This window comes from Entelurus aequoreus, linkage group LG21 (assembly GCF_033978785.1).
Source record: "Entelurus aequoreus isolate RoL-2023_Sb linkage group LG21, RoL_Eaeq_v1.1, whole genome shotgun sequence".
Classification (NCBI taxonomy): Eukaryota; Metazoa; Chordata; class Actinopteri; order Syngnathiformes; family Syngnathidae; genus Entelurus; species Entelurus aequoreus.
In genome coordinates this window covers 35,430,800-35,446,757 of record NC_084751.1, presented here as the reverse complement: position 1 = coordinate 35,446,757, position 15,958 = coordinate 35,430,800, and the positions used below count along the sequence as shown (strand labels likewise).

The 15,958-nt window shown below is 38.5% G+C and overlaps 1 protein-coding gene across 3 annotated transcripts in view; it reads left to right on the top strand.

The window, feature by feature from the left end:
- Positions 1-15,958, top strand: part of cacna1bb (calcium channel, voltage-dependent, N type, alpha 1B subunit, b) — a 402,467-nt gene that overhangs the window by 16,407 nt on the left and 370,102 nt on the right. For all 3 annotated transcript variants that reach the window (XM_062031560.1, XM_062031561.1, XM_062031559.1), the window contains exon 3: positions 3,833-3,972. In XM_062031560.1, the coding sequence (XP_061887544.1) occupies positions 3,833-3,972 (140 nt within the window). The remainder of the gene's footprint in view (positions 1-3,832; positions 3,973-15,958) is intronic.

The window sequence follows — 15,958 nt, the reverse complement described above, 5'->3', positions numbered from 1 at the left end:
GACATTCGCCTCGCCAACTAGGGGTGGGGATGCTTGTAATCTAAATCTAAGCTCGCAATTTATCCCACCTGTGTACCACTGTATGATAATGTAATGATATCAACAAAACAACAAAGTTATTTAAAAAAAAACCATACAAGCTGAGAAATGGCAATTTCACCATGCTTGTATCGAGCCAATACAGATGCTACCATTGATCGAGCTTTCTTCATGATATAGTAACCATTGTCCGACATAGAATGACATATCTATTACCACACAGCGCTTCAGTGTGGGCAGACGCTGCTTCGCAAAAGGTCACGTTTTTCTAAGGCGCTCCATCCAGCCTGTCACGCTGCCTGCATGTGATTATTTGCTGTATGTCGGAGGCTGTGGGAGGTTGCAGGCAACGGGGGGTGCCGTGTCTGTCAGCTTGAAGTTAGCCGGGAGCAAGTGAGGAAAACCAAAGGGGGGTGGAAGAAGGCTTGTCTGTTCCAGCCCCGTGCAACGCCTGCAGGCAAGCTTGTACATTGCAACCTGGGAGTGTCATGGAGTCACACCTCTTAACAAAGACACGCTCACTTCAAGGCACCTTTACGTCCAATACGGAAGAGTGTCCACACTTTTAAGTGTCAGCTCATATTACTATAGTGATGGCAAATATATCCATGTAGTGTTTAATATATTGGAAGAAAAAACACGTATCATTGTATTATTTAAAATATGTAATGTACAAAACCCAAAACCAATGTTGTGTAATTCGTAAATAAAAACAGAATACAATGATTTGCAAATCCTTTTCAACTTATATTCAATTAAATAGACAGACTTAGACTTAGACTTCCTTTTTATTGTCATTCAAATTTGAACTTTACAGTACAGATAAGAACGAAATTTCGTTGCATTAGCTCATGGTAGTGCAGGATAAAAAAGCAATAAGGTGCAGATATAAATAAATAGATTACTGTACAGATAAATATATTGCACTTTTGCATATGCATCCAGGTTTATGGATGTATGTTATATTGTCTTTATTTTCCAGCGAGTTAATCCATTTTTGGGGGGAATTGAGGGGATTATTATGATGCGTTCAAGAGTCTTACGGCCTGAGGGAAGAATAGACTGCAAAGACAATATATTTATTGTTCGTACTGAGAAACTTAATTTTTTTTTTGCAAATAATCATTAACTTAGAGTTTAATGGCAGCGACACATTACAAAAAAGTTGGCACAGGGGCATTTTTTACCACTGTGTTACATGGCCTTTCCTTTTAACAACACTCAGTAAATGTTTGGGAACTGAGGAGACCAATTTTTGAAGCTTTTCATGTGGAATTCTTTCCCATTCTTGCTTGATGTACAGCTTAAGTTGTTCAACAGTCCGGGGTCTCTGTTGTGGTATTTTAGGCACATTTTCAATGGGAGACAGGTCTGGACTACAGGCAGGCCAGTCTAGTACCCGCACTCTTTTTACTATGAAGCCACGCTGTTGTAACACGTGGCTTGGCGTTGTCTTGCTGAAATAAGCAGGGGCGTCCATGTTAACATTGCTTGGATGGCAACATATGTTGCTCCAAAACCTGTATGTACCTTTCAGCAATAACGGTGCCTTCACAGATGTGTAAGTTACCCATGCCTTGGGCACTAATACACCCCCATACCATCACAGATGCTGGCTTTTCAACTTTGCACCTATAACAATCCGGATGGTTCTTTTCCTCTTTGGTGCGGAGGACACGACGTCTAGTTTCCAAAAACAATTTGAAATGTGGACTCGTCAGACCACAGAACACTTTTCCACTTTCCATCAGTCCATCTTAGATGAGCTCGGGCCCAGCGAAGCCGGCAGCGTTTCTGGGTGTTGTTGATAAATGGTTTTTGCTTTGCATAGTAGAGTTTTAACTTGCACTTACAGATGTAGTGACAAACTGTACTTACTGACAGTGGTTTTCTTAAGTGTTCCCGAGCCCATGTGGTGATATCCTTTACACACTGATGTCGGGTTTTGATGCAGTACCACCTGAGGGATCGAAGGTCACGGGCAGGGATTTCTCCAGATTCTCTAAACTTTTTTGATGATATTATGGACCGTAGATATATGTACCTTTCCACATTAATGGTGCCTTCACAGATGTGTAAGTTACCCATGTCTTGGGCACTAATACACCCCCATACCATCACAGATGCTGGCTTTTGAACTTTGCGCCTATAACAATCCGGATGGTTCTTTTCGTCTTTGTTCCGGAGGACACAAGGTCCACAGTTTCCAAAAACATTTTGAAATGTGGACTCGTCAGAACACAGAACACTTTTACACTTTGCATCAGTCCATCTTAGATGAGCTCGGGCCCAGCGAAACCGGCAGCGTTTCTGGGTGTCAATCCGATACCAAGTCGTTACAGGTTCATACATTGGTCATATTGAAGGTCCTCATATAGACATATTTCCTGAGTTTATAAACATAATATCATTTTTTTTTCTTAAATTAAAGAAGATGTTGTGATGGATCGGTACTTTTCAGAGGCGGTATAGTACTGAATAGGATTCATTAGTGTCGCAGTACTATACCAATACCGGTATACCGTACAACCCTAATAGACATACAATAATAATAGAAAAAAATAAGACGTATACTGTACTGACTTTAGGAGCAATAGTGTCATGTAGTTAGTGATCAACAATACTAGTAGTTAGGACTGTGAATCTTTGGGTGTCCCACGATTCGATTCAATTTCGATTCTTGGAGTCACGATTCGATTCAAAATCAATTTTTTTTTTCAATTCAACACGATTCTCGATTCAAAAACGATTTTTTCGCGATTCAAATCGATTCTCTATTCATTCAATACATAGGATTTCAGCAGGATCTACCCCAGTCTGCTGACATGCAAGCAGAGTAGTAGATTTTTGTAAAAAGCTTTTATAATTGTAAAGGACAATGTTTTATCAACTGATTGCAATAATGTAAATTTTAACTATTAAATGAACCAAAATATGACTTATTTTATCTTTGTGAAAATATTGGACACAGTGCGTTGTCAAGCTTATGAGATGCGATGCAAGTGTAAGCCACTATGACACTATTGTTCTTTTTTAAATTTATTTATAAATGTCTAATGATAATGTCAATGAGGGATTTTTTAATCACTGCTATGTTGAAATTGTAACTAATATTGATACTGTTGTTGATAATATTCATTTTTGTTTCACTACTTTTGGATTGTTCTGTGTCGTGTTTGTGTCCTCTCAATTGCTCTGTTTATTGCTGTTCTGAGTGTTGCTGTTTGGTTTTGGAATTGGATTGCATTGGTATGGTATTGCTGTTTATTGTTTTGTTGGATTGATTAATTAAAAAAATAAATAAATAAATTAAATTAAAAAAAATAAAAAAATAAAAAAATAGATTTTTAAAAAATGAGAATCGATTCTGAATCGCACAACGTGAGAATCGCGATTCGAATTCGAATCGATTTTATCCCACACCCCTACTAGTAGTAGTACTAGTAGTTCATTTAGCCATTTTTTTCTTCATTTAAGCCAGAAATATGTAGAATATGCTTAACAAAACCCTAAACGAAGTGAAGCCACAAACTTTGAAGCGGGATTGGGCATTGTTAAAGTTCAAACAATCTTTGATTACTTGGCTTAGTTACTAGTACTGGTAAAGTACAGCAGTACTATGACATCATGCACATAAGGTCTGTCAAATACTAGATTGTGTTGCTAGTGGCTTCCTTCCAAGAACAGGACTTCATCTTTTTTTTTTTTTCTTACTCCATGTTACTTGTCTTTCTTTCACTTTATGCTTCATTAACTGCTCTTTTACTCTGGTCCTCCCCTACACCCCTCGCAGGACGACACAGAGCCCTACTTTATCGGAATATTCTGTTTTGAGGCCGCCATTAAGATCATCGCCCTGGGCTTTGCGTTCCACAAAGGCTCCTACCTCCGCAATGGATGGAACGTAATGGACTTTGTGGTCGTTCTCACCGGGTAAGTCGTTTGCCCGCCGGGCGTCAGCTGTGGAAGGAATCAGAAGTGTGTGTTTGTGTGTGTGTGTGTGTGCCATCACTTTCCTGACATTCAACAAGTAACAACAGCATGTGAAATACAGTACACACAACATATCCATTGCTTTAATGCCAACATGTACAAATACATATGGAATGTTTTCAGACTAATCCTTGGACAGATGAAGTAGTTTTTTTTCCCCTTTTTGAGTGGCCATTATGTTCCGATAAGAGCTGCTTTGTGGGAAGCTCTCAGACTTGGGAATCTTTGGAGACTTGTGATGGTTAGTGCTTCCTGTGATCGGAAAGAAATGATGACAAGGTTCTGATAAAGGAGTCGTCACGTCAATAGTTTGCGGTAACTACCAGCGGTTACGTTTTGCCTCCACAGGAGAATGTTGTCGTACATTGGCGGCAATTAGAGGCGATGAAAGATGTAGAACAGAGAGGAGCCTCTAAAACGGGCTGTTTTGAACAGGGTTGTTTAGAGGCTGTTTTAGTGTGTGGAATTTCTTCATCCTTAGGGTATTTTTTTTTTGCTGAATTATGTTACAGACAAGTAGAGTAGCCAAAAAATATACTCAATTCAGAGTAGGGCTGGGCAATATATCGATATACCGTATTTTCGGAGTATAAGTCGCTCCGGAGTATAAGTCGCACCGGCCGAAAATGCATAATAAAGAAGGAAAAATATATAAGTCGCACTGGAGTATAAGTCGCATTTTTTGGGGAAATGTATTTGATAAAACCCAACACCAAGAATATACATTTGAAAGGCAATTTAAAATAAATAAAGAATAGTGAACAACAGGCTGAATAAGTGTACGTTATATGACACATTAATAACCAACTGAGAACGTGCCTGGTATGTTAACGTAACATATTATGGTAAGAGTCATTCAAATAACTATAACATATAGAACATGCTATATGTTTACCAAACAATCTGTCACTCTTAATCGCTAAATCCCATTAAATCTTATACGTCTAGTCCGGGGGTCGGCAACCCGCGGCTCTGGAGCCGCATGCGGCTCTTTAGCGCCGCCCTAGTGGCTCTCTGGAGCTTTTTCAAAAATGTATGAAAAATGGAAAAAGATGAGGGGAAAAAAATATATTTTTTGTGTTAACATGGTTTCTGTAGAAGGAAAAACATGACACAAACCTCCCTAATTGTTATAAAGTACACTGTTTATATTAAACATGCTTCACTGATTCGAGTATTTGGCGAGCGCCGTTTTGTCCTACTAATTTTGGCGGTCCTTGAACTCACCTAGTTTGTTTACATGTACAACTTTCTCCGACTTTCAATGACGTGTTTTATGCCACTTCTTTTTCTGTCTCATTTTGTCCACCAAACGTTTTATGCTGTGCGTGAATGCACAAAGGTGAGTTTTGTTGATGTTATTGACTTGTGTGGAGTGCTAATCAGACATATTTGGTCACTGCATGACTGCAAGCTAATCGATGCTAACATGCTATTTAGGCTAGCTGTATGTACATATTGCATAATTATGCCTCGTTTGTAGGTATATTTGAGCTCTTTAGTTTCCTTTATGTCCACTTAATTCAATTTATATCTCATGACCATGTGACCATGAATTGATTAACGTGGACCTCGATTTAAACAAGTTGAAAAACTTATTGGAGTGTTACCATTTAGTGGTCAATTGTACGGAATATGTACTGTACTGTGCAATCTACTAATAAAAGTCTCAATCAATCAATGACACACTATCTGTATGTAATATGGCTTTTAATATTTTGCGGCTCCAGACAGATTTGTTTTTGTATTTTTGGTCCAATATGGCTCTTTCAACATTTTGGGTTGCCGACCCCTGGTCTAGTCTCTTACGTGAATGAGCTAAATAATATTATTTGATATTTTACGGTAATGTGTTAATAACTTCACACATAAGTCGCTCCTGAGTATAAGTCGCACCCCCGGCCAAACTATGAAAAAAAACGGCGACTTATAGTCCGAAAAATACGGTACTCGATATATCGCGGGTTTGTCTCTCTGCGATATAGAAAATGACTATATCGTGATGTTCGAGTATACGTTCTCACGCAGTTGCTTTTAGCTGCGGGCATTAGACTACAGGCATTTCTCACTCTTTCTTGTCTCTCCTTCTCAATAAAACAAGCGCACCTTTTTACATACATCACATACGTATACGCCCTCGCGGAGCAGAGAGGTAGCGGCGTGGGTAACGTTAGCTGTGGTGCGAGTGGTAATACGAGAGAAAGAAGGTGCAAATCTGGTAACAAATGAAGGAAGAATTAATTCCCAAGAAAAACAGCAGGGGGTCCATGGTCTAGCGGTGGTTTGGCTTCAAGTGGGAATATGTCGAACATACTACCGTCATTTGTCAAGTGTGGGGCAAAAGCGTTGCTACAAAAAGTAGCATTACTGCTAATATGTAGCATCATTTAAAAAGTCACCCGCTAGAGAATGAAGAGTGCTTGAAACTCCGCATGTCAACATCTCCGTTCGGTGCCACACCAACAAAATGCCGAGGCAACCATTTCCAGATCAACACCGTATGAAAAAAAATAGTCAACAACAGAAGGAGATAACATCCGCAGGAACCTACCACATAGCGAAGGACATACACTATTTGATTTCCTATTATGCAGCTCATTTTTATTTGACACTTATTGAAAAACCTCGTGTGACATCATGCACAAAAGTGCACTTTATTAGTTTTAAACTATTGTAGTGGCGTTCTGTACAAAAAGTGCACTTTAATTTAGTGTTGTTTTGATATGTCATCTTAGTGACATCATGCACAAAAGTGCACTAATAGCTTGTTTTAAAATGTCTCTGACAATCTTGCACTTTCTGTTTTGGAAATGACATGAATGTTTGTGCCACTGCTTAATAACTGTTTAATAAATACACTTTTGCTAAATTGACTTAGTTGTGATTTCCCTCTCTGCATGAAAGTTTAAAATGAGCATATATTAATGCAGTATGAAGAAGAATGTTTTAATGTAGACACATAGCATCCTCATACTGCTGTGATTATATGCATCAAGTGTTCATTCAAGGCTAAGGCAAAATATCGAGATATATATCGTGTATCGTGACATGGCTTAAAAGTATCGAGATATTAAAAAAACGCCATATCGCCCAGCCCTAAGTCAGAGTACTGTTACTTCAGAGCAGTGATTTTCAAACTGTGGTACACGACTCTATCTAGCGTCACTCCAAAGAATCACTTGATTGAAGTACAGTGTTTTATTTTCCTATATTCTAACGAGGGTTGTATGGTATACCGTATTAGTATAGTACCGCGATACTAATGAATCAAATTCGGTACTATACCACCTCTAAAAAGTACCGATCCACCCACGTCGAGTCATTCTTGGTTTTACCAGCAGAGCATGTTTGGCAGCGCACAATCACGGAGTACTTACAAGCAGACACAGTGTGTAGACAGAAAAGGGAGAACGGATGCATTTTGGCTTAAAAACTAACGATAAAGGTGAAGTTATAACTCTGAAACACCCTCAGGAAGAGGTGCTTTAAGACATGGCTAGCTAGCTAGCGGCTTAAGTCCAGCCGCAGCCTGCAGTGTTGTAGCTACTTCTAAATCACTAATCCTCGCCTCCATGGCGATAAATAAAGTAAGTTTCTTACAAGTATCATCCCTGCAGGACGAGGAATAGCTAAACATGCTTCACTACACACCGTAGTTCACCGGCGTCATAATGTAAACAAACGCCATGGGTGGATCTACACCTGACATCCACTGTAATGATACCAAGTACAGGGGCGTACTACTATGATTACATCAATATTTTTAGCATCACAAAATCTTTTTTCGTTTAAAAAAAAAATTATATTATGTTTATAAACTCAGGAAATATGTCCCTGGACACATGAGAACTTTGAATATGACAAATGTATGATCCTGTAACGACTTGGTATCGGATTGATACCCAAATTTGTGGTATCATCCAAAACTAATATAAAGCATCCAAACAACAGAAGAATAAGTGATTATTACATTTTAACAGAAGTGTAGATAGAACATGTTGAAAGAGAAATTAAGCAGATATTAACAGTAAATAAACAAGTGGATTAATAATTAATTTTCTACCACTTGTCCTTAATAATTTTGACAAAATAATAGAATGATAAATGACACAATATGTTACTGCATACGTCAGCAGCTAAATTAGGAGCCTTTGTTTGTTTACTTACTACTAAAAGACAAGTTGTCTCGTATGTTCACTAATTTATTTAAGGACAAACTTGCAATAAGAAACATATGTTTAATGTACCGTAAGATTTTTTTGTTAAAAAAAAGCCAATAATGCAATTTTTTTGTGGTCCCCTTTATTTAGAAAAGTATCAAAGTACCGAAAAGTATCGAAATACATATTGGTACCGGGTACAACACTTATTAAAACACAGTGTTACTGTTCAAACTGTGTGTAATGTTACAGTGGAAATTTTATTTTATTCTTTTAAATATATTTGTTTTTAATGAATACTTAAACCTACTACGCAACTGTATATTAATGTTGGTAATGGTAGAACGAAGCAAGTATATAGATAAAGAAAAAGGGAAACACTTTTAAATGCAAGAGTGGCAAAGTACGACGATGGCGTCTGCGTGGTTTCCCCTTTCCTTTTTTCCCCACCCATTGCTGTCTTCACCAACAAGCGTGTATCATGTCGTATTATACAATGTTGCAGCGAGGCGATGAACAAATGACTCAATGAGATGAAATTGATGGTTTTAAGGTAATAATAACAATTATAGTAATACAAATGATAATAGTAACCCAGTCAGACTCGCTTGGTTACTGTTTAGTTTCAGGCATTGCTGCAATTAGCAGGCTGCTCTCCGAAACATAAACAAAAGCAGCATCTTAGCAAGCCTCCTTTTTCAAACATGCAACTGACAATTCATGCAAATGATTATGCATGTATCTCTTTTTCCACGCATAAACTCGCAACATGCGCCCTCATGTCTGTCAACGTTGGCACGATAAGTTTTCTCCTTCTCTATCAAAGGCAGACAAACGTTCAGTCTCCACACACCATTGCTGACACAGCTGGATACAATGAACGATTATATTGTGTCTTTCTTTGGTTGCCTGGCAACCGCAGTAGATAATGTACATCAGCGTGATCACTGCTTTGTGTGTGTGTGTGTGTGTGTGTGAGAGAGACACTGCCTTCTGCTGGCTTGACAGTCCTGTGGGATGGGGTGTTGTGGGTCAAAGGTATCTAAGCGAGCCCACGTCAAAGTGAAATTAGTCACATGACCACGTCTAGAGGCCTTCTTTATTGCAAGCTCTCATCCTGTAAGCTTTGATGTGGAAAAAAAAAGTCCTTTATTAATGTCATAATGTGATGTTCAGTGTCACTACAGTGTGTAGAAATTGGAGCTGAAGAGCAAACACAACATCTATAAATAAGAATGTCCGCGAAGAGACTATTGTAACACAATGATACAAATTCATGTGTTGTGATGACATCGCCATTTCCCAATGAGTAGTCAGTCAACTCAGTTTCACGGCAGTGATTGATTACCTCATGTCTTGATTAGAGATGTCCGATAATGGCTTTTTTGCCGATATCCGATATTCCGATATTGTCCAATTCTTAATTACCGATTCCGATATCAACCGATACCGATATATACAGTCGTGGAATTAACACATTACTATGCCTAATTTTGTTGTGATGCCCTGCTAGATGCATTAAACAATGTAACAAGGTTTTCCAAAATAAATCAACTCAAGTTATGGAAAAAAAATGCAAGTGAATGCAACGCATACTTGGTCAACAGCCATACAGGTCACACTAAGGGTGGCCGTATAAACAACTTTAACACTGTTACAAATATGCGCCACACTGTGAACCCACACCAAACAAGAATGACAAACACATTTCGGGAGAACATTCGCACCGTAACACAACCTAAACACAACAGAACAAATACCCAGAACCCCTTGCAGCACTAACTCTTCCGGGACACTACAATATACACCCCCCCCCCCTGCTACCCCCACCTCAACCCCGCCCATCTCAACCTCCTCTTGCTCTCTCAGGGAGAGCATGTCCCAAATTCCAAGCTGCTGTTTTGAGGCATGTTAAAAAAAATAATGCACTTTGTGACTTCAATAATAAATATGGCAGTGCCATGTTGGCATTTTTTTCCCCATAACTTGAGTTGATTTATTTTGGAAAACCTTGTTACATTGTTTAATGCATCCAGCGGGGCATCACAACAAAATTAGGCATAATAATGTGTTAATTCCACGACTGTATATATCGGTATCGGTTGATATCAGAATCGGTAATTAAGAGTTGGACAATATCGGAATATCGGATTATCGGCAAAAAAGCCCTTATCGGACATCTCTAGACACAATATGTTACTGCATATGTAAGCAGACAAATTAGGAGTCTTTATTTACTGAAAGAAAAGTTGTCTCGTATATGTTCACTATTTTATTTAAGGACTAAATTGTTCTTCGATTGCAATAAGAAACATAAGTTTAATGTACCGTAATATTTTTTTGTTAAAATAAAGCCAATAATGCAATTTTTTGGTGGTTCCCTTTATTTAAAAATGTACCGAAAAGTATCGAAATACATTTTGGTACCGGGACAACACTACTTTGTGTACACGTAATAATATGCTGCGTATATATTAAGTACCGTATTTTTCGGAGTATAAGTCGCTCCGGAGTATAAGTCGCACCGGCCGAAAATGCATAATAAAGAAGGAAAAAAACATATATAAGTCGCACTGGAGTATAAGTCGCATTTTTTGGGGAAATTTATTTGATAAACCCAACACCAAGAATAGACATTTTAAAGGCAATTTAAAATAAATAAAGAATAGTAAACAACAGGCTGAATAAGTGTACGTTATATGACGCATAAATAACCAACTGAGAACGTGCCTGGTATGTTAACGTAACATATTATGGTAAGAGTCATTCAAATAACTATAACATATAGAACATGCTATACGTTTACCAAACAATCTGTCACTCCTAATCGCTAAATCCCATGAAATCTTATACGTCTAGTCTCTTACGTGAATGAGCTAAATAATATTATTTGATATTTTACGGTAATGTGTTAATAATTTCACACATAAGTCGCTCCTGAGTATAAGTCTGCGACTTATAGTCCGAAAAATACGGTACATACCATCATTCTTGTGGTACTCATTGGGATAAATCTGGGACCTCGATGACTAAATTTGGTGCCATCTCACGTGTGCGACTCTGACAATAAAGTGCTTCAATCCTTGAATTCTCAAAAGCGTATTTCAGCCTTAAGTGTTAGCTCTCAAACAACACCATGTTTATGTCCGCCTTTTTGTTTTATGAAATGATTCTTGACATATGGCGGCCTCTCTGCCTGTTCTCTTGTTTGTGACATTTTCCCATTTAAGTGCTCGTGCTGTGAATTGCATCCTATCTTCAAATTTGCCTTTTGTTGAGCTTTTAGCGGACGTTCTTCTGTTTACGCGGATATATAGCATGCGCTTACTGAGTGGCGTAGAGCAGTTATAGTTACCATGGCAACGCTGCACATGGGGTTGCAGGTTTTAAAAAGGTTAACGGCAGCGGAAAACAAACAACATGAATATGAACAAACACGGCTGTTATTTTCAAAAGCACTTTTCAGGGATAAAACTCCTTGTTTATGTAAACAGTGGCACTGTTTTAGCATCCAATCAGTGCCTTTTGTGGTACTTGGGGATTTCTCTAATATTAACATTGTCTACATTGTTTAATTTCTAACGACAACGCCTTTGAGCACAATGCCAGCACTTAGTCTTTAGGCTAACGATGTTTGTACTGCGAGCTAAGCCTAATGATAGTGTCGCCGGAGGCAGTGGCAGACCTTTCATTTGTTCTGACCAGCCATTACAAGCCCCTAATAAAATAACAAACGAACTATTGAATAAAGGCCTAATCAATAGTATGCAGCGCGAAACCTGCAATTTAAAATGCACAGATTTTTCTTCCTGAAACATTAATAGCGTTTTTTTTTCTGAAAGATGCTTAAGTACCTTATTTTCCGGACTATAAGGCGCAATTAAAATCATTTTTTTCCCTTCAAATGTAAGGAATAAGTTTGGTTGAGTTTACCCACCTCAATGCTTAGGAATGAGTTTGGTTGAGCTTACCCACCTCAATGCTTTAATAGCATTGGACGGGGTGAAAATGGTCTTAAGTTGAAGATGTCAAGTAAATCTGTCACTCTGTATGATCATGGCCATTTTTACTGATCATGTTGATTTTGATCACCCCATATACAAGTGAATGAAGGGCATTCTTAGTCAGCAGCCATACATGTCACACTAAGGGTGGCCGTATAAACAACGCCAACACTGTCATAAACATGTGCCATATTGGGAAACCACACTAAACAACAATAACAAACACATTTCGGGAGAATATTTGCACCACAACATAAACACAACAGAACAAATACCCAGAATTCCCTGCAGTACCAACTCTTCCGGGACGATACACTATTTTATTTGGTACATGCATACTTGCCAACCCTCCCGATTTTCCCGGGAGACTCCCGAATTTCAGCGCCCCTCCCGAAAATCTCCCGGGGCAACCATTCCCGATTTCCACCCGGACAAGAATATTGGGGGCGTACCTTAAAGGCACTGCCTTTAACGTCCTCTACAAGCTGTCGTCACGTCCGCTTTCCCTCTATATAAACAGCGTGCCGGCCCAGTCAAATAATATATGTGGATTGTGCACACACACATGTGAATGCAAGGCATACTTGATCAACAGCCATACAGGTCACACTGAGGGTGGCCGTATAAACAACTTGAACACTGTTACAAATGTGCGCCACACTGTGAACCCACACCAAACAAGAATGACAAACACATTTCGGGAGAACATCTGCACCGTAACAGAACAAATACCCAGAATCCCTTGCAGCACTAACTCTTCCGGGACGCTACAATATACACCACCCCCGCTACCACCTCAACCCCGCCCCCCCCCACCTCAAACCTCCCTCTCCCCCATCTCCCGAATTCAGAGGTCTCAAGGTTGGCAAGTATGGGTATATGGTGTAATGATAAGTGTGACTAGTAGATGGCAGTCAAACATAAGAAATAAGCCTCAAGTAAACAACACCAACATTTTAAATGTTCCATTGAACATATAGAACATTACACACGGCGCTCAAAAATCTATCAAAATGTTTTAGTAGTAAATGTTTTAGTGCCATTTCTAATATAAAGTAGTGTAAAGTTCTTACTTGTTCTTGTTCTTAGTGTTTACGTTTGTTTCGTTATTGTGTACTGATGACTTTGTTTTGATCAATATTAAATGCAATTAAATCAATCAATCAATCAATCAATGTTTATTTATATAGCCCTAAATCACAAGTGTCTCAAAGGGCTGTACAAGCCACAACCACGGAACTAGTTTAAATATTCTGTTGATATTGTTACACTAGGAATATTCAAAAATGGATTGCAATTTTACAGTTAATACATGTGATCTATATCTGTTGATCTGTGTCACTGATAATCAGTATCGGATTAAGCAGCATAAATCAGAAAGTCAGTTTATGGTAATTTCAACGTTCCCTTAACAAAAGTGAGTTTTAATAAAAAAGAAATGATGCAATCATCCAAACAAAATTAAGATTTTTATCCCGGTCATTTATTACTATTTTTCTAATCCATTATGCAGCATTCTTTTGTAGTGAGATAAGCAGCCCTGATGCAACAGTCTCATCAGTAATATTCCACCAGAAGCAGTTAATTTCTCACAAGGAGTACACTTTGCTCCACTCCCAGTACAACACAGAAATGACAACAGAAAAGTTACAACACACAACTGAAAATGCACAGGCATTGCTACCTTGGTAAGGCTGTTGTGTACCTGCATGTATTGCATTAAAAGTGAGGTACTAAACATATTCAGGTGGCGACCGCAAAAGTAGAAACCTCTGATTTAGGAATGGGCGAAACGGCCTAAAATCTACAGTCGTGGTCAAAAGTTTACATACACTTGTAAAGAACATAATGTCATGGCTGTCTTGAGTTTCCAATAATTTCTACAACTCTTATTTTTTTGTGATAGAGTGATTGGAGCACATACTTGTTGGTCACAAAAAACATTCATGAAGTTTGGTTCTTTTATGAATTTATTATGGGTTTACTGAAAATGTGACCAAATCTGCTGGGTCAAAAGTATACATACAGCAATGCTAATATCTGACATCACATGGACAAAGATGAGACCTTCTGGAGGAAAGTTCTGTGGTCCGATGAAACAGCAATTGAGCTGTTTGGCCACAATACCCAGCAATATGTTTGGAGGAGAAAAGGCGAGGCCCTTAATCCCAGGAATACCATGCCTACCGTCAAGCATGGTGGTGGTAGTATTATGCTCTGGGCCTGTGTTGCTGCCAATGGAACTGGTGCTTTACAGAGAGTAAATGGATTAATTGATTGATTGAAACTTTTATTAGTAGATTGCACAGTACAGTTCAACTTGTCCACGTTAATCAATTCATGGTACAAATATATACTATCAGCATAATACAGTCATCACACAAGTTAATCATCAGAGTATATACCGTAATTTCCGGACTATAAGCCGCTACTTTTCCCCCTCGTTCTGGTCCCTGCGGCTTATACAAGGGTGCGGCTTATTTACGGCCTGGTCTTCTCTGACACCGACGAAGAGGATTTCGGTGGTTTTAGTACGCAGGAGGAAGACGATGACACAATGATTAAAGACTGACTTTTCATATACCGGTAGGCTGGTTATTTTGATAACGTACAGGCGAGCACTTTGTATTATTTTGCACCGTTGTATTATTTGTACTCTGCACGAATGCTGTTCGCCATGTCAAAGATGTGAAAGTTTGATTGAAAGATTGAAAGATTTATTGTTAATAAATGGGACGCTTTGCGTTCCCAAACAGTCATCTCTGTCCCGATAATCCCCTCCGTGGTAGCAGGAACCCCTATATACTACGGTAATTACACATCAAAACCCTGCGGCTTATAGTCGGGTGCGGCTTATATATAGAGCAATCTGTATTTTCCCCTAAATTTAGCTGGTGCGGCTTATAGTCAGGTGCGGCTTATAGTCCGGAAATTACGGTACATTGAATTATTTACATTATTTACAATAAACTGGGACAATGAAAAAGGAGGATTACCTCCAAATTCTTCAGGACAACCTAAAATCATCAGCCCGGAGGTTGGGTCTTGGGCGCAGTTGGGTGTTCCAACAGGACAATGACCCCAAACACACATCAAAAGTGGTAAAGGAATGGCTAAATCAGGCTAGAATTAAGGTTTTAGAATGGCCTTCCCAAAGTCCTGACTTAAATGTGTGGACAATGCTGAAGAAACAAGTCCATGTCAGAAAACCAACAAATTTAGTTGAACTGCACCAATTTTGTCAAGAGGAGTGGTCAAAAATTCAACCAGAAGCTTGTGGATGGCTACCAAAAGCGCCTTATTGCAGTGAAACTGGCCAAGGGACATGTAACCAAATATTAACATTGCTGTATGTATACTTTTGACCCAGCAGATTTGGTCACATTTTCAGTAGACCCATAATAAATTCATAAAAGAACCAAACTTCATGAATGTTTTTTGTGACCAACAAGTATGTGCTCCAATCACTCACAAAAAAATAAGACTTGTAGAAATTATTGGAAACTCAAGACAGCCATGACATTATGTTCTTTGCAAGTGTATTTAAACTTTTGACCACGACTGTATATTGCAGCCTCTTGTGATAATGATATATATAGTGTATCACTATATTTTATTTGATATGTAAATGATGAAAGAAATCAGAAATAGAAAATAGGAATTTCAGAATGCTCAGATGTATGCAGTAACATTGTGTAATTTCCGGTTGTATTGTATTCTTAAAAAAACACTTATTCTGTTGTTTCAACACTTTACATTAGT